Source organism: Pipistrellus hanaki (genome assembly GCF_964339955.1).
Source record: "Pipistrellus hanaki genome assembly, chromosome: 1".
Classification (NCBI taxonomy): Eukaryota; Metazoa; Chordata; class Mammalia; order Chiroptera; family Vespertilionidae; genus Pipistrellus; species Pipistrellus hanaki.
In genome coordinates, this window is record NC_140503.1 from 147,262,020 (window position 1) to 147,284,505 (window position 22,486).

Sequence of the window (22,486 nt, forward strand, 5' to 3'; positions counted from 1 at the left end):
TGCAATGCATGTTTTATAGATAACATAATGGTTGAAATATAGGGGTTTTTGCTTAAAGATTTTTATTGGGTGTTGAAAATGTGAAATATTGCTTCATTCTTTTTAGATACTAATAAAAAAATGGTGTGCAGCAAAACCATGATTTACATCACCTTTTATGTCTCAGGAAAAAAATGATAATTTGATTGGCTGTCAGCCTTATATATTCACCTCTCGCCCATCCCTATGGGTATTTTTTTTAATGTTAAATTATTAACTATAGAGAATATCAATCCTTAATGATTTTATGCATTTTTTTCAAGAGACTATAATATCTGCTAACTTTACTAAAAATGCTTTAATTGTGGTTAAATCAAGATAAATCAAAGGAAAGTGACAGGGTTATAAAATGGTTGGCGAAATGTCATTTGTAGTTGCATTGCTCATACATTCTAAGTGCAGCTTTTAAAAATGAAATATGACCTTGCTAAATATTTATAGCTAGAATGGATTTCATATGAAGAGCTTCAAGTAAAACTCCAGAGTTTAGAACTGAGCAGAAGGAAAAACAGCTAAATTTTAAAGTTGGACTTATTTTACTGATTATCATTACTCTTGGTTTGTAACCAGTAAGATAAACTATAATAGGCTTGTAGATTAATTAAATACCTAGATAGCCTCTAATGAATGAATATCCAAAATGTCATATAGCAAGTGCTCCTCTTAAAATGAAAGCTGCCTGTTCTCCAAATCATATTGTTAGATACAAACACCATAAATTGTCTTTATCCAAATTTCTAAATCACATCTTAATTGAAACAGTAATAGAAATTTTCCCAAAGATAAAATAAAATAAAAGCTCTACCTCAAGCCGAAACTGGTTTGACTCAATGGATAGAGCGTCGGCTTGGGACTGAAGGGTCCCGGGTTCGATTCCGGTCAAGGGCATGTACCTTGGTTGCGGGCATATCCCCAGTAGCGGGTGTGCAAGAGGCAGCTGATCGATGACTCTCTCTCATCGATGTTTGTAACTCTCTATCTCTCTCCCTTTCTCTCTGTACAAAATCAATAAAATATATATATATTTTTTAAAAAAGCTCAGGAAATGAAACACATACAGAGTCATATCAACTGATAGTGACTAAAACATTAAGGTAGATAAGTTAGGAGGAAAGAGAAAGATGAAAGGGAGAGAAAAAGAGTTATGAATTAAAGAGGCAGGAGGGAGGGATAGGGTGAGATGAAGGCAGATGAATGAGCTCTTGAGGAGGAGGAAGGACGGACAATTAGAGAGAGAGAGAGATGAAGAATAGAAGAACCGGAGGACCAAGGAGGAACGGGACTGACAGGAGGAGAGAGAGGCAGCTACTAGCTCTCTGCTTGGGGAGAGGAAGTTGGATATTGCAAATTTCTGGTCTCTTTTACTTGCTGAATTCCCAGTTTCCAAAGATTAGTATTTTGCTCTCTGTCTTCTATTTTTCTTAGTTAGACCGATTCAAAGAACCACCTGCTTATGGACCTATGTGCGACATCCTGTGGTCAGACCCCCTGGAGGACTTCGGCAATGAGAAGACTCAGGAACATTTCACTCACAACACAGTCAGGGGGTGTTCGTACTTCTACAGGTGAGAATGCCGCGCCTACCTGCCAGAGCACATGCCCTTCATACATTTGTTATGTATCAGTCCACGCCTGTGATTTATTTAGGATGTTTACATATGTTCTCTAGGAAACAACTATAAATGAAAGGGTCACTTTGAAAGCCCGGTTCAAATGAGTATTTAGCACTTGCAAAATAAAGATATAAATAAATAGATAAGAAATGAAATATATCTACATAAGTTATATAGATATAATAATATCTGTAAAGAATAGAAAAGGCATAAAGAGGCATGTGATATCAGGGTGGCAAATTAGCTGAAGAAGACAGTAACTAGGACTTACCTGGTAGTAGAAAATTTGTTTCAAAAACTAGAAAAATATCCAATGCCAGCATTTACTTTTTCACTCAATTATGTAATACTTTTAAAATTTTATAATCAGTTTTCAAAAGTTAAATCAGAAAAAAAAATGTTTAAATTGCTTAATTAAATTATATTGGAGTTATTCTTAACTTTATCAGAGTTCTTGGCTAAATTAACATTAGCAGCAACTTAGTATTTCATGCCATATGTAAATTTATTGTTAGCATGTAGACAAGTCATACTGAAAAATTTTATAGTAATTTTTACATTTTTATATTTGCCAGTGTATGGGAATTTGCCCATTCCATAACATTTCAGAGAAGAAAACAACACAGTTGCGTTTTTGCATATCTCCACAATTTTCCTGACATCTCATGTCAATTTCAGCCTACTGCATTTGATTACCCTCCATTTCTGTACGTTCCCTTATTATCAGACATACAGTTCATTTGAAAGGGAGAAATTATCATGGAATTGAGAATTTTAAGTTCTAGAATACATAGTCTTTTTAAAAATCCTTAAAAACCAAACTGATGTTCACTGAAGTTTATGCTCAATTCCAACACCGGCAGCTCGGCAAATGGCAAGGCTGAGAGCATTCTGTCATGGGTTTGGGGCCACATACCACCTGTCTCTAGAGTAAGCAAATATCCTTCTGCATAACATTGATCAGCGTTTATTCCATTGCAGGACATGTTGTTCCATACACTAGGTTTTCCTTATGGGGAAGAAATCGTTTTCTTTTGATATGATTGGGAAATTGAAGTTTGTGAGCAGAAAGTCTTGTACACTGTAAAGCATTAATCAAAGAATAGTTTTGATAGAAATATTAATAAAGAGGTTTGTTCCAAGCATATTTACCAGAAAGTTTACAATTCGTTTATTTGTTTTGGGAATTTGGACATCCGAGTCTAATGAGTATTTTGGCTGAAATGAAGAAGCATGGTGTAGGATTTCTAAGAAGCTTAAGGTTTCTTTTCAGTAATTACGGTAGTTAATTTGGGAGTGATCTTTTAGTAAAGATGTTCAAGCTTTTTAGTGAAAATTTAAATATTGGAGGAATATATCAAAGCCAAGTGTTCAATTTTTCACATCTGGTGTTGAATCCCTGAGTATACCAGTGGGGATTTAAATTACCTGTTGGATACCATAGAATTGTGCTTCAGTAATATAATGTCAAACAAAATCGAAGCCTCTTAATTTTGATAGTAAGCCATATTGCAGTAATCATTCTTTAATTCAAATATGACCTCTTTTATTAGCTTTCTGAGTCAGCTTTTAAAATAAACCATACTCTAAATATAAAGTCTTGTACTGAACTTACATAAGTTCTGGTGTTTTTATTTTGTGAATACAGACACAGATGTGTTTACATCAGAGAAAAAGGCTATCAACTAGAGAGAGGATTATGCATGTTTTCACACTTTTGTTCTCAACAAAATGATTATTTAACTCCTCTCATTAGAGGTTGTTAATAGCTCTTTAGCCATAACAAACACTGAATATCTAAATTCACAGCCTATAGACTGACTAATGGTATAGCCATCTGGGTTATGTTTTATCTAAGAAAGAGAAAAATGGCTCATTCTCCTAGAGCTTGTTGATCCTTTTGATTTCAGTGCCATCATGAAGGTGCCAAGGCATTCTTTGTAGTCTTGGTTTATAAAGCTGACCTAGAGAGACAAAGGGAACAACAACAACAAAAAAATAGTAGAGCCCTAGCTGGTTTGGCTCATGGACTGAAGAGCATTGGCCTATGGACTGAAGCTTCCCCCGTTCAATTCCAGTCAAGGTTGCAGGGCATGTACCTTGGGGAGTGTGTGAAGGCAACTAATCGATGAGTCTCTCTCTCAAGGATATTTCTCTGTCTTCCATTTTCTCTAAAAAATCAATGGAAAAATATCCTCATGTGAGGATTAACAGAAAAATCGGTGGAGAAACTTGGTGACAATTACCTTTCTGAGTGATTGGCACTGATCTGGATTCACAACTCCCAGTTATTGTTCACATGTTTATATTAAATTTTCATATTTAATTTTCCATCCCACCCTACTTATGAGCTACACATTGCTTGGGCAATGATTTAAATAAAAGGAAATTATACATAAAAATGCATCAGTAGAATTATTTTAATGCTGTTGAGTTATAGAAAATAGGCAAAGTAACAAAGAGAAAAGAACCTATAAAAACATTATTTTTGCTTAAGTGTTACTATTATCTTTATAGCCTTAGACCCAAGATTGCATATGCTAATACCTAAAATTGTGAGGCAGTTAACTGAGACACTTGAAGCAGGCCAAGTGTTCCATTGTAAAGATTAATGAGGATCGTGACAAATTGGAAGTAAAATTTCATTTTCATGTGGTCCCAACAAAACTGTTGGCTGGATTAGGATCTTGGGTTGTCAGTTTGTATGTCTGCCTGGGATGAATCACATAAGCTCTGTGCTCTAGGTTTAGCTGCCTTTAAAAGAAGTGAGTTACATCAGACATCTAAAGTTCTAAGATTTGAAGAAGAATGTAATAGTTGTTTTAAAAGTGTTTTTGAAGTTGCCAAGTACAGTTAACTCAACTACCAGTCTGTTCATCAGCCTTTAACTTCTCTTCTGCAACTGACACCTATCAACCCTCCACCTTGAAATGCTCTGGCTCCTCCTTTTCCACAAATCTTGGCTCTCCCTTAAATCCTGGTCCTTGCCTCTTCTGCTGCCTCTTTCTTGGTATTCCTCCTGCTTTGACATCGTTTTCTTCACATTTTTTCAGGAACCTCACCTGTTCCCTTAGCTTCACTGTAACCTCTGTGGCTTGACTACAAGATCTACATCTAGCCCCTTCATCTCTTTATTTTTTCTGAGCTCGACCGCTCCATTTCTAGTTGTCTGTTGGAATTTTTTTTTTAATTTAAGATATTCCATTGTCACCTTTATTTAAATTCACCTTGCCTGGAAAAGCTTATTATTTACTTTCCCACTTGCGTAAGCCCCACTAGAGAATCCTCCTGTCTTTTGTTTCTGTTAACAGTGCATCCTAACAGTCATGCAGGTTAGTGAATATATTTTCCTTTCTTCTGGTATTGAAATCACCACCAATCAACACATCTTATTGACCCTTTTTATAATATTCCTTTATAGGAATCTGGACCATCTTGCCTTCCCTCCCTCCCACTCTAATTTCAAAGCCTTCAATTTTAGTCTGATGAAATCACACCTAATTGTACAAATCCTTCATCCCCCTCCCCTCAATTCATACTGTTCAATTCATCGGTATCTTCTGAGAATTCATTCCTTCATTCAATCATTTGACAGTCATTACATCAGCACACACACACACACACACACACACACACTCACACACACACTATATATATATATATTCATTCTGTGAGATTTTGTAAATACTGAGAATCTCTACCTTCAAGGGAATACAATCTAGTGCCAGAGATCAATAAGCAGAAATTGACAAGTAAAATGCATGGTGGGTTAGTGCTGTGATAAATGTGGAGGTCATCGCGTGCGCGCGCGCGCGCACACACACACACACACACACAAAAAAAAAACAAAAAAAAAAAAACAGTTTACCTAACCCAAACAGGTATGGATTAGAGTTTAAGGGACTGATCATGGTAGGAGTGATATTAAATGTAAATTTTATAGGTTAAATAGAACATATCCAACCAGAGATACTAGGGAAGGTTAGGTTCTTGCAAGCAAAGGAATTGGTATTTATGAAAATTTGAGGGCAATAATACTATGAATTCTAGAATGATGCCCACCTGAATGGTCTCTAATCCCAAGTTACAGTTAGCAGGTTTAGTATACACTAAGGTAGAATATTCATATAACTAACCTATTCCACTCCTATTTTATTATCTGCTGGAATTGTATGCATATGTGTACCAATACCTGATTGTTCATAACAGCAATACTTTAATAGCCAAAAAATGAAAACAACCCAAATGCCCACTTAATAGAATGAATAATAAATTATAGCATATTTAAATAACTAAATACAGCAAATGAAGATGAGTTAAAGCTGCACATAACAACATGTATGCATGTCACAAGTATAATGATGCGTGGATGAAGGCAGATACTACATAGTACAGCCTAGATGATCCCATTGAAATAAGAGTTCCAGGTTGGAGAAGCTACACCATATACTGTTAAAAGCCAGCGTGGTGGTTACCCTCAGTGAGGAGGTGATAGTGACTCAGAGGAGATACAGAAAGTTGCTGGGTTTAGGAAACTTTCTGCGTCTTGATCTGAGTGCTAGTTGCAAAGATTTTTCACTTTGGAAAGGCCGCCAGTGTGTAATCATCCACTTTGTGCAGTTTTCTGTATAGATGTTGCACTGCAATAAAAAGTTTGCCTTAAGTAAAAAGTGCTCACTGCTCCTGAGGCAGCTGGCGGCCAGGTGCAAGTGAGGACTCAGGCCCTGGTGCAGCTCTGGCAGGAAACATCGGAGCCTTTCCTGGCTGGATCCCTGGCGGATAAAATGAAATTAGTTGGAGAACCCTGGGGCAAAGCAAATAACAGAGCAAGTCCTAGGAAAACATCAGCCTAACAGTATCTGGGCAACGCCGGAACCCCCAGGGCTGAATCCCCATTGCCAGGCCTCGGAGGTGGAGGAGGAGCCGGACAGTCAGGCAGAGTCCTCTGTCCTGCTGGGCTGGAAGTCAGAGGGTGAAGGTGGCAGCTTTGCTGGAACCAATGAGGGAAATAAACTGCTTCTCTCACCTGCTTAATTGCTTCTGTTGAGGCAACTCCAGAAATTAACTGTGAGCTCCAGTGAGCGGGCAAATGGCTGCTAAGCATTAGGGTATGGAAACAAAACTGTGGGTCTTTTAAGGCATTCACTGCTGCTGGAGGGCAGATGTATGCAATAATTTACATGGCAGGTGATGGAAACATGGTGGCTGCCTCAGTTTTGTACTCTTCGGGGTAAGGTAGGTTTGAAGGGAAGGGTTCACAAGTGATAATATAGCTAAGGCTTGGCAGGAGAGTATGTCACTCAAGAAGGAAAAAGCACTCGGGAAAAGTATGTAAGGACATAAAAGCATAAAAAAGCATTAAAATAGTGTCTGCTGGCTATATCATGGTTAAAGAGCTCAAAATCTTGGAGGTTGAAATCAAAGTCTAAAATATAATTTCATATTGCCATAAACAAAAATAAGAGTATAAGTGGAATGCATGCTATTTCATCTAGTGCTGAGTCATTTTGTCTACCATATTTCACATTTGTCTCTCTACCTTCTTCCTCTTTGTTCATGCTCAGTCCGCTTCCTGTCCCTCTTCTTCTCTTGCTGGCATTCTAACCACTTCCTATCTACTAATCTCTGTACATCATTTCCTTTAAGATCTAACATAAGTTGCAACTCATAAATATAAAATCTACTGGTAGAGTCCGGGGTTGCTAACTACCATTCTGTGTTGATTCTTCCTTCCACACCATGGTGGTGGGGAGAAACTTAGCAGTTGTAAAAAGTCTTCTACTATGCATCAGGCACTGGCCTAGGAAATGTACGTATTGCAAACTCATTTCATCTTTATCCGGTGTCTATGAAATAAGTGATACTGTCTGTGTTTCTATAGATGAGATGATTTGTTTGTATGAGGTTAAACAACAAAATTAAACAACTTTTCAAAGTTTATACATGAAATAGGAATAAGAACCCAAATCTAAGGATCTCCACTATTCCATGGAAATTTTCACCTTCCTTTTTCTCAGAGAAGATGCATTCTCTAATGCTGAAGGAATCATTATGATCCAATTAAAAAACAGTTTTAGAGAAGATAACTTCTTCCCAAACACAGCATGGAAGCTGGTAAATGAACATCAGGAGCCCAAAAGCACCACCAGTCTTCACCAATCCTTGCAGCTGGGCTGGTGTCAGACATCTCTAGGCCACTGGGTTGAAGAAAATCATCCCGGGGTCACCTCAGACAGATTGCGCCTGACAAGGGTGCCCATGGAGGGGTGTGAGTGGGGCTGCCATCCAGCCAGTCCTCAGCTCAGAAGGCCGTGGAGCCAGACGTGGGCTGGTCAGTCTGGAGGAAGAGGGGCTCTTTCTCTTTGGTGGGCACAGTATATGGATGCTTCACCTTATCAATGCAAAGAAGAGGCAGGGAGAAAAAAGAAAAAAAAAGATCTGCCATAAGTTAGGTAGTTTTCATAAAGATTTCCTCAGACCCCTGTACTTTCTTTTCTTGCTATATTGAGTCTCAAAATTTGTACTATTTTATCTTAAATGTGTTCTATTCATAAACAGGTTTGTTTTTTTTTAGTTTTAAAAATTATTTTACCTTCCTACCTAGATTACAAATATCATCAAGACAGAAACCACACGTTACACTTATAATATGCCCATTCCCGGCCAAAATACAGTCTTCTAACAAAGGGAACAGACTCACCAGTGAGATTTTGGTAAATTGTTGGTGAATAAGTGATTTCCAACTCCCTCTATGGTGGTAAGGTGTTGTAATTCTGCTTTTTCTATCATTCTTCTTTTTAAAAAATCCATACCCAGGTTATGTATACTGTTTTTTATTATTTTTCTGTTTAGAGAGAGAATCATCAACCGGTTGCCTCCTGTACATACTCTGACTGGGGTTCAAACCTAGATATATGCCCTAACCATGAATTGAACCACAACTTTTTGGCATACAAGATGTTCCAACTAACTGAGCCACCACCAGGGCAATATCTTTTTCAAATGCTTTCCATCTTGAACACTTTTTGGTTTTCATCATTTCGATTAAAAAATATGAAAATATTATAAAGTTTTCCCCATAAAAATATTAAAAACAATAATGTATCCTAGGTAGGTAGCTTACCAATAATGAGAATCTAGTTGATAACCAAGAACTTTCTTAGAAAGTTTGAGTTTTGCTTGCTTGTGCTTTTAAATTTCTAAAGATTTTCTTAAATTTGCTTTTTTCTCTAAGAAAGAATGAGTGTGTCCTTACTTAATGCCATTAACCTAGGGTATGCTGCTGGATTGATTTAATTTTCTTCAGATTTCCATTAGAAATCAGATATATATTTCCATGGAAGAAAACTTAGCTTAAACACATAAAGGAAACAAAGCATGAAGAAGACGTATTAAAATTCTGTTTTCATAAGACTAGTGTAAGTTCTTCCAAAAGGAAAGGAGTAAAATAAAGAGCAGCCAAGCCATTTTCCCAAGGGCAAAAAGTGAGAAACCTAAATAAACAACCTCTGTCTACAAGATAACAGGGCAATAAACTGCCTTTTAAAAGAAGCATTATGAAATATAAGTAAACAGCATAAAGAAAGGGAAAGAACATTTAGAATTGTGTGTGTGTGTGTGTGTGTGTATACACATGCAAAAGACTATTTTTTGGGTTCAGAACCTTCTTTTACCAAATATTGGCACCTTTTTATAATCAGTACTAGAGACTAGAGGCCCAGCACATGAAATTCTTACACCCAGAGGGGTCCCTCAGCCTGGCCTGACCTCTCACAATCCGGGAGCCCTCCTTAGTACTGACATCCTTAGTACTGCCATGAAGATGGGAGAGGCTCTTGCCACCACCACCACCACTGTGCTCGCCAGCCATGAGCCCAACTTCTGGCTGAGTGGCGCTCCCCCTGTGGGAGTGCACTGACCACCAGGGGGCAGCTCCTGCATTGACCATCTGTTCCTGGCGCTTAGTGTGTGTTCGTCATGGCAACCAGTCATTCTGCTGTCAGGTCATTTTGCATATTAGCCTTTATTATATAGGATTTCTATAATGGTATGCCATCTTAACCTTATTTTATTCCTTTTGCTTAGCTAATTCTTACAAAAATCTGTAGCATAGAAACTATGTTCAACTTCCCTTTTGTGATAATTTATTTGTGACATATACTAAGTATTTTTGCTAAGTGCTATTTTTATGATTGCTGAATTGTCTTCTATGGCATATGTAGTTCAAGTTTGTGGATAGCTGCACTTGGTTTATATTAAAACAAGCATGGGCTCTTGCTGTCCTTTGATTTGAAATACCTAAAATTTATTCATTTTTATGGCATACATTTATCTCTTTCAAAATTCTTAGACCAGAGACGAAGTGATTGCAAAGGTTTTTCAAGTTTAATTTGTAACTTGAATTGCATTTTGAATGAAGTTCTCATCTTTCACTTTGAGATTTTCTTAATAGGCACTATTATCTTGATTGAATTTTGATAATTTTATTATGTCAAGATAAAGAATTAGATTTAAGATCAAGTTTTATTGAACATATGCAAGATCCACATTTTAAAACCTTGTGAATTCCATAATTCTGGTTAGATCTTGAATGATGTAGTCAGTTAATGTAACCATACTTAAGCTGATAGCTTGACTTCCCACTCTTCCCCTTTTTCCATTCCCTCAGTCTTCTCTGTGGAATGCTTAGTCCCCCTGGCACCCCCCACCACACACACACACACACACACACACACACACACACACACACACCCAAATACAAATAGGGCTGTGTTTGAGAAAATTGAGGCTTATATTTTAAATTCTATCCTCATGTTATATTTTGTGTAAAGGTAGACTTTGTCATATTGATTTTCTCTCCAAATGGGCACTTTTCTGATGTTGTTATGTAATAGCCTTCCTTCTTCTTCCAATTCATGCACCTCCGGCCCTTTCTCATTATGTAAAATGTACAGCTCTGGGTGCTTTCTGTGCCGCAGGGGAAACCTGTCCTTTGAGATCCAGGAGGCTTGTTTCATGAATGATGTATGTTTCGTTATGCTGGATCAAATCACATCGGTCTGACGTTACAGGTAAATGTGTTCCCTTTGATGATTTCCTAACAGATGCTTCTCTTTTCTTTTTGTCTCTGGCAGTTACCCGGCTGTTTGTGAATTCTTACAGCACAATAACTTGTTATCTATCCTCCGAGCCCACGAAGCCCAGGACGCAGGGTGAGCAGTCTTGCGGGTTTATGGGAAGCATGCATTCCTCGTCCCTTTATCACGACTCCCTCGCTGTGCCCAGCCTGTGGCTGTTCCATCGGCCAGGCTCTGTCCCTGAAGGAATTCAGTCTTAAAACTGTCTTCTGATGTCACAGATATGGCAAGGTCCCGGGGAATGAATGGCCGCAGGTGTATTGTTAAGTCCCCTTTAAAATTCTTCTAGTTTTAGCTTGAACAGGTAACAATTTCAGCTGGTTTTTTTTTTTTTAAACACTGTAAGAGCACTTCCTCTTATTTTAACTCCTGCTCTTACCACTGTCCGAGAATTAAGTAAATCACCAGTCTTGGTTGGCAAGGTGAATGAGAATTGCAAATAAATATTTAACAGATGTTGCATGTTGCACTCTTGTTTAAAGAATCACTTTTGGTCCCCGTAGAATTTTAATGGACAAAAACAGAAACATTTAAATGGTAGGGGAAATCATACAGTTTATAACAGAAAATGCCATATAATATCTGATAAATTTTTAAATATAGACCAATTTTAAGGGTTTAGAAAACTAAGAAATATCAGATGTTCTCTTTGATGGTGCATTAAATGTGCACTAGGGAAAAACAGGATAATTAATTGTAGGATTGGAAGTCCAGTACCTTCCAAGTAGGCCTCACTGAAAAGCAGCATTGGCCTTCAAATGCTTACACTCATCCCTTCAGGTTCTGAATTTCCTGAAATGGAGGAGCAGTGATTTTTATGACCTGTGTGCTGATACTGGGAATGTACATGCCTGCATTCTGAAGTAACACCATGTCTGTTATGACCTTGAATCAATGCAGGTCCTAAGTTCCTTTCAAAATTAGCTTTTTTTAAAGCATTTAGTCAACAGGTATAACCGGATGCAATATTCCCTGCTCCATGCTATTGTTGCTGATGTTTGAAGTAAACTGTTGCTATACCCAACCAATCGGATCCTCAAAAAATCTTTTTTCACTTTTCAGGGCAGGAGTGTCTCCATGCTTTTTCAGCTGACTGTCCCTACTGTGCAACTGAGGCGAGGCACACTTAACTTAATCCCACTGAAATCATCTGCTTATTTGAAAATATGTTAAGTGCATCAGTTAAAATCAACAACTCTGTTTAAAATGAGCAGTTGATTGATTCACTGGGGCAATTGAGATTGTGTCATCCCGTTTCTTTGTTTTTATTGGATGCCATGGCCAGCCCTGGTTTATAAACTCAAGGTGCTAGGATTAAGAATGGTACTATCTTTCACATTCTGATCCCCCCTCCCCCAACAAAGCTCAATCTCATAGCAGAATAAATATTTCTAGAATGTAAACGAAAAGTAATTTTAGACTATAATAAGAAATAATAAGCATTTATTTCAGCAATAGTAGCTGTAGCCCAGGAGACACAGATTTAGGTAGCAACCCAAACTCTATCTCACTGAGACAAAGGGGAGGTCTCCTTTTATAGGGAAAATTCCTGCCAAGGTTCTTGATTAGGTCATTTTTATGTAAATGAGGTATCCAAATTGTACAGTTCTAATTGGACAGGGCAGATCTCAGTCCTTTGCGAAGGCAAAACCAGAGTTTCTCTGCAGTCATTGAGTCAGACAGCTAAATCAGCAGGCCATATAGTTCAGGAAGCCAAGAGTTTGATCTGAGGTTCTAACTAGTATACATGAGAAGACCCTGTCAGCAAATGACCACTAGGATATTATCAATATTATTCATAAAATGTGGGACCTTGGTTGACTATGGGGAATCCATCTCAGCTGATAAATTCCTCTGGCTATTCACATCAAACGAATATTTTTGGTACTAAAAGGTACTATTTGAGGCACCTTCTAAAACCCAGCTAAATTAGACATGGTAGAAATAACTGACACACAATACACAAGGAATGATAAAATTTTGTTATGTGCTATATAGGGGATGTTTCTAAACTGATATTCCTGAAATCTGTTGCATAGAAGTCATGAAATATATTTTCACATTGGTGGGAAAGAGCCGGTCTTCTGTATATTTTGGTTATTTGAAGACTAGAGTTCTATTTTGTCTTAGCAAAAAGAGAAAAACACCAATACTGGATTGTTGGTTGATTTCCAAAGACCTTGCAAATGTTCTTTTTTATCACTGATTGATTAAATATCACCCTGCTGAAACAATGGCCTTTGGCCTGCAGACACCACAAGAGATTGATAATAAATAAATTCTGAAGTAGAAACAGTTTCAATTCATAAAACCCATAGATTTAATTAAACTTTCTTTGAAAAACAAATCACTTAGGCTGGGCAAAAAGGGGAAACATAATTGTAACAGAATATTATAGATAAATAGAATAATCAGTCTGGTTATTTGTGGGAAAGATTTAAATATTGCTTTGCTTATTGAGCCTTTTTATGTCAAATATATTGGCAGGCTTGTGAAAAACATGGTAAGTAGAGAATTAAAAAGTAGCCTGTATTTTCTATTGAACACATGGAACTGGATTTTCACTGAATTCCACCCTCCACTATGTCTGCTGGACTTAGGGAGAACCTATTTCAAACTTTTACAACCGAGTATATGCTTTTAGTCTCACCTCCGAAATGAATTGATGTTGTATAACAAACTTCAGAGAGAAAAGTTTGTTTAATGTTATGTAATCAAATTTTCTTTGACTGATAAAACTGATTTTAACTTTGTGTTTACATATTTACAGTTGGATACTATAGTTTTTTTTCCTACGTGCTCTAACTTACACTGCTTGTTTTTAGGTATCGCATGTACAGGAAAAGCCAGACAACAGGCTTCCCTTCTCTCATTACCATTTTCTCAGCACCAAACTACTTAGATGTATACAACAACAAAGGTAAGTGGTTCTGAATCCCTCTTATGGCTGATTATTACAATAGGTGTAATAATTCTAAAGCTTTTTTGTTTTGGTTTGGGTTTAGTGAAGCATCATTACCTTTTTGCCCTTTCCTTTATCACTTATTGTTCGGTCTAAATTCAAACAGGATCTCCAGAGGTAAAGATTCAGTGGGTCAGACATAGGACCCAGGTGCTGTTATTTTTTTAACTGTTCTTCAGGAGTTCCTAATGTAGAGCAGAGTTGTCAGCTACTGCTCTGGAGATTATAGGCTTTGGAAGAAATTATACTTGGCAGGAATCCAAAATCCAGTCCCTTAAGAAGGGTGTGGATTTAAATAAGAGTCGTGTGGTCGTGTGTGTAAGGAGTCACGAAAAATAAGCATACAGAATCTATAGCTTGAAATTCAGATTCAGATTGCATGCATTGGGAACCTACCATGAGTCAGAACCTATGCTAGGAAAGTAAATATACATTGAGATTTTTTAAAAAATTGTATTAAATTTCAAAGTAAAAGTCACCAGCCCTGCAGCTCCTTAAGCAGTGAGTCCTTGGTTCATTGCCTAGCCCAGGGTCACTCAGTTAGGTATTGGTGAACTGGGCTCAGGCCCAGGTGTTCCGGCTTGACATTCTGCACTTCCTTTCTGAAACTCCACACCCGTGTGTCTGAAAGACCCAGGAAACAAGAGGGCACGGTTTACTGACTTCAGGGAAGAAAGGAGGAGCAGGGGACACATTATCTCCTTTCATCAAGGTAATCTCTTTATTCAGAAATGATGAGAAGAGTTATAGGTGTGGCAGAATGGGTGATAAAATGGGAAAAGCCATTAACTCTAGTTGGCATTGGTCTGGGTAGTTCATGTCAGAGGGTGGCTTTCTGAGATTAAGAGAAATGGAGACCGGAAAGAGCAAAAGCAGTCAAATAATATTTGCCAGGTGAGATACAGCCAGGCAGAGGCAGGAAAAGGCAGTAGGAGCCATTCCCACACCTAAGTGAGCTGTGATAGATGTTCTTGTCACAGGCTGGCATCCAGATGCCCGGGGCAGACCTTGGACTCCTTGATAGTGAACCGCCTGTTCTGTGGCCTCAGACCTTATGAATAGGTGGTTGTCTTGGTTTTTGTCTTCTATTCCACATTCCCTGTGGAAAGTAGGCCTCCCTTTTCGCCTGTGCCCTGGTTTCCTGCTTATAACTTCCCTGCTCCGGGCTGGCCCCGGGCCCCCATACCTTCAGGATCTGTTAGGGATCCTGCTCCAAGAGGCAAACCTCCTGTAATGACAGTGCTGCCCCTTATCTCCCTGATCCTCCCCTCTCCCCAGACTCCTCTGCTTTGTCCTACTCAGCGCAGGACATTCCCCCACCTCCCCTACTGCCCAGACTGTGACACCTGTGGCCGGAGTGAGCTGCAGCCATGCCATCCTTATGCCGCCCTTTAGACTGAGGTGGGCCCTCCCTGAGCCAGGGAGCACCGTTCTCAGCAGGCACAGTGCAGTTTCTGTCACACCCATGAATGTGGGGGCAAGGGACAGTCATCCCCCCTTTCTGTTTGCCTAGTTCCTATAAAAGATGCTGCCTTTCCTATTCTGTGGCCAGAAGCATGCAAAGTATAAGAAAACATACATGTTCTCAGTATGCCAAGGACTTATAAGCCAGTTGACAAAGTACCATAAGACATTTGGGTGATTGAATAAACATATAAGACACGCCCTGGCCAGTTTGCTCAGGGGATAAGAGTATCAGCCCTAAGACCAAAAGGTCTTGGGTTCATGTACCTTGGATTCAGTTCCATCCCCAGTCCTGGTTGGGGAGCTTGCAGGAAGCAACCAATGGGTGTGTCTCTCACATCTGTGTTTCTCTCTCTCTTTCCCCCTTCCCTCTTTCCTCTCCTCCCTCTTTTCCACTCTCAAAATCAATTGAGAAAATATCCTCCAGAAAAATTAATATATATATTAATATTTACATATATATTAATATATATATATATGACACAAATAGATTATGTATAAAGTAAGAGAGACAGATGCTAAGTACATTCAACAAGGGGTAATTTTCTAGCATGGTCAGAAAAGACTTTCTTTAAGGTAAAATATGATCTTGTGTTAAAAAAAACAGGAAGTGTTTGTCTATCCCAGGCTGGCAGAGCCAAACACTAGACCCTGAGTTGCAGTGGAGAAGGACTGGCTACTTGACTGATGAATGGTGCCATTCAGGGGAACAGGAAGTGAATGCCCTGGAGACCTGACCCCAGTGAAGTGTAGGTTACAGAGGTCAAAATCACAATACTCCTTGGGTTGGAAGTACAGTGTCATGCTGGGAGGTGATTGGTCAGAGGTGAGGAAAGGGTCATAAATTATTTCTTTGGGTTTTGAGGATAGTTCTGAGGTCTTTTCCTGTTTCCCTCGGTCCAGATGCATGGGAATGTAGCCAGGAGGTGGTTCCACCTTAGGGCTCAGGAACTAAAACATAACTTAGGTCCAAATGTTATCTTTAGCCTACCGGTGGTCCAGACCTTGTGACCATGGGGCAGGTCCTGGCTGCAGTCTTCTGCTGCCTCCAGACTGCTGATTATTCTGGGGAAAGACTAGCTTTCTGAGGGGCATATGAAAGAGAAAGGAGAGATGTGATTTGAAACTAGTGAAGTGAGTGCTCATGTAAGTAATTTTCTGGACAGAGACTGATTACTACTGATTACTACGTAGTATGTACTATACTTACAAGTTTTTTGTTTTTTTTTTCTCCTTTTAATCCTCACCTGAGGCTATGTTTTTATTGAATTTAGAGAGAGAAACACGGGTCAGCTGCCTCCCATACATGCCCCTGCCAGGCATCATATCTGTAACCCAGGCATGTACCCTGACCGGAATGGACCCTCAACCTTCAGTGCACGGGATGATGTTCCAACCAACTAAGCCCCACCAGCCAGGGCCTTACAAGTTTTAAACAACTAAAAAGTTAAGCAGTTAAAAAAGAAGAAGAAGAAGAAAGTTGGGATTTTATTTCATGAGAACAGACTCGGAGCTTTTCCCTTCGTCATCGTGCAGGTGACGCAGTTTTGCGGGAGTCCCATAGCAGTTTCCCCACATACAGTTTGTGTGCATTGCTCCTATGGTTCTGATTTAACAAGCTAAGAACTGAGAAATACAGTAACCATCGGTGTATCGCTAGTTTTGAGGTTCCATAGTTTGTTCATTATGTCCTCTTGCCTCTCGGGTAGATCATAATATCTGAGAAAGCAGATGGAAGCATTTCATTTTGGGGACCTTTCCATAAAAGAAAAAGATTCTTCTGGGGAAAAAAAAAACTAATAAAAAGAAGAAAGATATATTTTTCAGTTTGAGCATAATTTCAAAAGGATTTAGTATAAAGTTTCTGAAGCACTTTAAAGTTGTCATGCTTACACTGTGTACAGAATACGGGAGTGGGAGGCAGTTATTCCCTGCCGAGGTGAGGATTACTGTATTTGAATCAAATAAATGTTCACAAGAGTTTTAAAATACACTGCAACAAAACTGAGTTGCAAGCACCTTAATACACAATCAATGGGGAGATCAGCAAAGACTCTGAATTAATTATTAGAGTCTTAGAAATAGATGATCATACAGGTTTCTGGAATTATAACTTACTAGTTATAGTATGATTTGATTTTTAAAGCTTCTGTAAATTAAGTAAAAGCTTTCTGGCAACATGAAAGAACAAGAACAATGGGTGTGCCGAAACGGGTTTGGCTCAGCGGTAGAGCGTCGGTCTGCGGACTGAAAGGTCCCGGGTTCGATTCCGGTCAAGGGCATGTACATTGGTTGCGGGCACATCCCCCGTGGGGGGTGTGCAGGAGGCAGCTGGTCGATGTTTCTCTCTCATCGACGTTTCTGGCTCTCTATCTCTCTCCCTTCCTCTCTGTAAAAAATCAATAAAATATATTTAAAAAAAAAAAAAAGAACAATGGGTGTATTCTATCATCTTAAAACCGATCATTGCTGTGTGATCAGCTTTATGTATCAATGCCCAATAGTTCTGATTCGTTGTTCATTCTTGTCCATTAAAGACAGCTCTCAGAGAGTTATGAAGTCCCATCCCTTAGTGTGGACCACATTCATCCACTCAGTTCTTGTCCTTCCTGATCTGCATGGAGGCAGATGTCTTCTCACACCCTCCCTGCTCCTGATAAATCCCTCTGACACTCCTGCTTACTCCTATGGAGGCCAGCTGGACAGAGTATGTCAATGTGAATCACAGCTCTGCCATGAAACAGCTAACTCATCTGATTTGATTGGCATGCAGACATCTCTATAAATAAGAAAACAATGCTGTGCAGTTTGAAGATTTCATCACTAAATATTTCATGTTGCTATTGTTACCAATTTAGATGGTCCAGGACCCCTTTGTGGGGACCCAGTCCTTTCTTTCTCTGTTTGGTGTCCTGAAGCCAAACTGGAGAGTTCAGCTAAGCATTCAGCAGCACAGGCTGTGTTCAGTGGCCAGAGGATGGAGAAGCAGGAGTCAAACTCACAGATCAACTTCTTGTAGAGAAGTCTGGAGGGGATTATTATCTGGACAGGGTAATGAGAGGGATACATATATTAGTTTTGGGGAGAGAAGAGGCTTGTCTCTTCCCAGAATTGGGATTCCACCCTTTCCTTTTCCTTATATAGTCTGTGTAAGATCTGGTAAAGCACCTGAGGATGTGTCAGTTAGCATGCTAATCTGTATGTATATAAAAGCCTAAAGTGGTTATGACGTGCAATGACCACCAGGGGGTAGGCAGTTGACATGAACTGTGGAGCTCAGGTGTCTTGACAGCTGCCGTTCTCAAGTGATACACCTGGAACCAGAGAGGAGGGAGCTCAATTCCAGCATGTACGACCCAAGAACCACCCTCTCGCAATCCAGGACCCCTAGGGGATGTTGGAGAGCCGGTTTGGGCCCATTCCCCACAGGCCAGGCCAAGGGACCCCACCAGTGCATGAATCCGTGCACCGGGCCTCTAGTGTGTTATAATGAGGTTCAGGGTATAGTAAGGTTCAGGATATAGTGAGGTTCAGGGTATAATGAGTTTTATGGTTTCCTAGAAGTCAGATTCAGCACCATCTTGGTTCAGGCCAACTGTGGTTGGTTTTGTAATTCTGCCCCTCTTCTATGTTTTTTCTATAACCAAATGGAAAGATAAGTACATCACGTTTCAACTGCCTGGGGCCCACAGCCAGCCATGGGGTCACTGTTTCGATGCCACTTCACAGGAGCTCCTAGCAGCATATCCCGCCTCCTCAGCTTTTTTTTTTTTTTTTAATATATATTTTTTATTGATTTTTTTACAGAGAGGAAGGGAGATAGAGAGCTAGAAACGTCGATGAGAGAGAAACATCGACCAGCTCCCTCTTGCACTCCCCTACTGGGGATGTGCCCGCAACCAATGTACATGCCCTTGACTGAAATCGAACAATGGGACCTTTCACTGAGCCAAACTGGTTTCTGCTCCTCCTCAGCTTTAATTACCATTTCACTTTCCCGATTGAGCTACCTTTATGTTGTTCTCTGGATGAACCTTTTGCTTTAGCCAAATTCTTCTGCTCACTTCCCTGAACAAATGTGGCTTTCCCTTTCCACACCTTCGCCACACCCTTCTTTCCATCTAGAACACTTGTTTCCCTCGCTCCTCCCATGGCAATGGACTAGACCCATTTCAGTCTATCACCCTGATGACTGTGGTCAGTCCTCCCCTGAATGCCTGCAGAACCAGTCATTTGCCCTTGTGCTTATCATTTCATTTATTTTCTAGTTAGCTTTCCCTTGAGTTAGCATTCCTATGTCTCCCTGATAAGATTAGAACTCATTTGAAGTAGGGCTTTTTGATACACATAGTACAGCCAAGTAGCATGCCTTTTACATAGCAGGCAGTCAATGCAGGCATTGATTGAAGCATTTTCTTTCTGGGGATTGATAGCAAGGCAGTGCCCAAAAGTACCCTATCGGTACTGACTTACAGAGCTTTATCTCACTTTAAATTACTATCCTCTGTCCTTTCCAAATTGCAGTTAAACATCTGCAGAGCAATTTGCACATTTGAATTATTTTTTCCTATAAACCTGTAGCACTGAGGAAAAAGCTACTTCAGAGTTACCCAAATATGCCAAACAGAAAGAAAATAGAGTAATAAAACATGTCTTTCCCCCTCTTGCTCCTTTCTAGCCTCCTCTGTCTTGATAATTTAGCACCTGTAAAAGTGACTTTCAACCTCATCTGTTCACCAGTGCAATACACCTTTATTGAGAACTTACTATATACCAAGCACTATTAGGTGCTGGATATATGAAATAGACAAACAGGGTCTTTGTCCTAGTGCTCTTTGTGATCTGCTACTGTGCTAGACATTAAGTAAAAAATTCCACCAAGAATTATCTAAATATATTTATAAAATACTTAGAAAGGAGTGGTATGACATTAAGGTAGAAATTAGTCTTTGGGGACAAAAAAAAAGCTATCTGAAGAAGCGATATTTAATCAACGGTAGAGTAAAATCTTTCAGAGATACAATGGCGAATGTGCACACACAGCTTTACATATTTTAGCTTTAGTTTAGCTGAAAACTGTAATGAAACTCGGGGAAAATTTGTTTTAAGCTTTGATATAAACAGTTAAATCATTTTTTCCTCTCTGATTTACCTGTATTTCAAGTAAATTACGGTAGGTTCTGTGTGGTTCCAGTAGTTTAGAGGAGTTGTCATAGGGTAGGTGAGCAGATGGGTGAATGGATATTTGAGATAGATGTAGAGAATGTACAGTGCAGTTGTATAAAATTCAGTTCTAGGAAAAGCTACTGACACTAAAATTAAGTAATTAAGTAAATTTATTAAATAAATGTATTTTGGATTTGAGCGGAAAATCGAAATGGCAAACAAAATAATTTAGCAACCAAGACCAAAGATTAAAATGACAACAACAACAACAAAAAATCAATATTAAGGTAGGTTAAGAAAAAAAGAGGCAGCATATAAGCAATTCTCAGATGCAAACCTCCCCCTAATTGATAGGGGAAAATTGCATTTTTTGATGGTTTAGACTTTTAAACTAGGCAACATGATAGAATTACTTATTAAAAACATTTTAGTCTTACCAAAAGTTGACATTTTCAGCATCCTCAAATATTTTCCAATCAAAAAGTAGTCAGAAGCTTTGAGAAGATACCATTTAAAAACAGAAAGATGATTATTTATGTCTTGGTGAACTAAGGTAAAAAATGTATTGGCAGTCATGATGTAAACATGTAGGAGCAAATGCAGCATAGCTGAAGCCAGCTTGCCTTAGACCCGCTGACTTCCAACAGGCGCACTTGGCACTGGGTGGCACCATCCACACAGCATGGTGTCGCCAGGCCTGAGAATCTCATTCCAAACTGCACCACAGTTCTTTCCTACTAGGAACTCATTTCACAACTCAGGAGTAATCTAGAGATATCTGGTACCCTTCTGGTTCCAGAGCCATATGCAGAGCCAACTAGATCAGATCCTGTCCTGGGTGGGAGAGGGAGATGGGGTCAGGGTAGGAGCCTGGGGGGAGTCCTCTGGATGGAACAGCATCAGTGCCCAGGCAATCTCTGCCCCCCTCTACAGCATGTGAAGAAGCTGACTGCCCTACAGGTGCGCAGGCTTGACAGCGAGGGGCCATTGCTTTGGAGTCTGAGGCCTGTCTTAAGCATGGACAGAACCTTGGGCATTGACATAAACATTTTTAAAGCATTTTTGGTGTCTTTACAGCCAGAGACCATAAATGTAATGCTACTTGCTTTACAAATTGAATAAAATTAATCCAGATATTTTGTCTAATGGCAATGATTTTCTCAACTCCTACTTTTTCCTGCCATTATCTCAAATCTAAAGATCTTCCTAATTGGTATTGAGCAACTGTTTTCCCAGATCATTTATTTCAAAATAAAAAATGTAAATATATATTACAGTAGCATTTTTATTTGATATTTGCTAAGCAATTATAGGCCAAATGGTTCTTTTGTTACTAATATAAAACAATAAGATAACATCCCACCAAAATAATTAATTCCTTCATTTATTTAACAAATATTTTTATATTTAGCCTGATGAACATTGGTAGAATTAACACATAATGATTATTAAACCTAGGATAGTCTATGGATCTTTTGAAAATGAAATTCATCAGGCAAGTAGAAGTCATTTATGGTGGGAATAAAAAAGGAAAGGAGCTAGAAGTCAGATTTTGAAATGGAAGCATTCTAAAGATTTTGTTCATAAATGCTAAGAATGTATACTATGAACACTATGCACATATCTGAATATACGAATATATCTTCACAAAATCTTAAATGAAAATTGTACCCTAAAATTTTTTTATGGGAAAATACAGATTTAAAAAAACAAAAAACACTATCTCTTCTCTCCCAGAATAAAAAACCTTTTCATGCAATGTATTGTACCAACATAATCCTATCAGTAAACCACTACCAATGGACATATAAATACATTCGTCCCACCTGAAAAGTTTTATCTATCAAGCCATCTGCCTCCTTCTGTGAGAAGCACTTTGCCAGGAGAATATAATGAGCCTAGTTTTTCTGCTAGGGTATCTGTGTGCCAAAGAATTGAAAATAGAATAATATCCCAGGTTTATTGTGCATTTTTTTCCTATTTTTGCATTGATTGTAATGATTTTGTAGGGCCCTCATTTGCCTTTCTCTCATCTTTGATTCTCTTTGTCCCTGGGTCCCATCTTTTGAAGATGGGAATGGATGGTCAGTTGGAGATAGGAGATA

At 38.9% G+C, this 22,486-nt stretch overlaps 1 protein-coding gene across 2 annotated transcripts in view; it reads left to right on the plus strand.

The window, feature by feature from the left end:
* PPP3CA (protein phosphatase 3 catalytic subunit alpha) overlaps positions 1–22,486 on the plus strand; it is a 298,586-nt gene that overhangs the window by 232,225 nt on the left and 43,875 nt on the right. For both annotated transcript variants that reach the window (XM_084873825.1, XM_084873826.1), the window contains exons 6-8: positions 1,465–1,604; positions 10,787–10,864; positions 13,615–13,709. In XM_084873825.1, the coding sequence (XP_084729951.1) occupies positions 1,465–1,604; positions 10,787–10,864; positions 13,615–13,709 (313 nt within the window). The remainder of the gene's footprint in view (positions 1–1,464; positions 1,605–10,786; positions 10,865–13,614; positions 13,710–22,486) is intronic.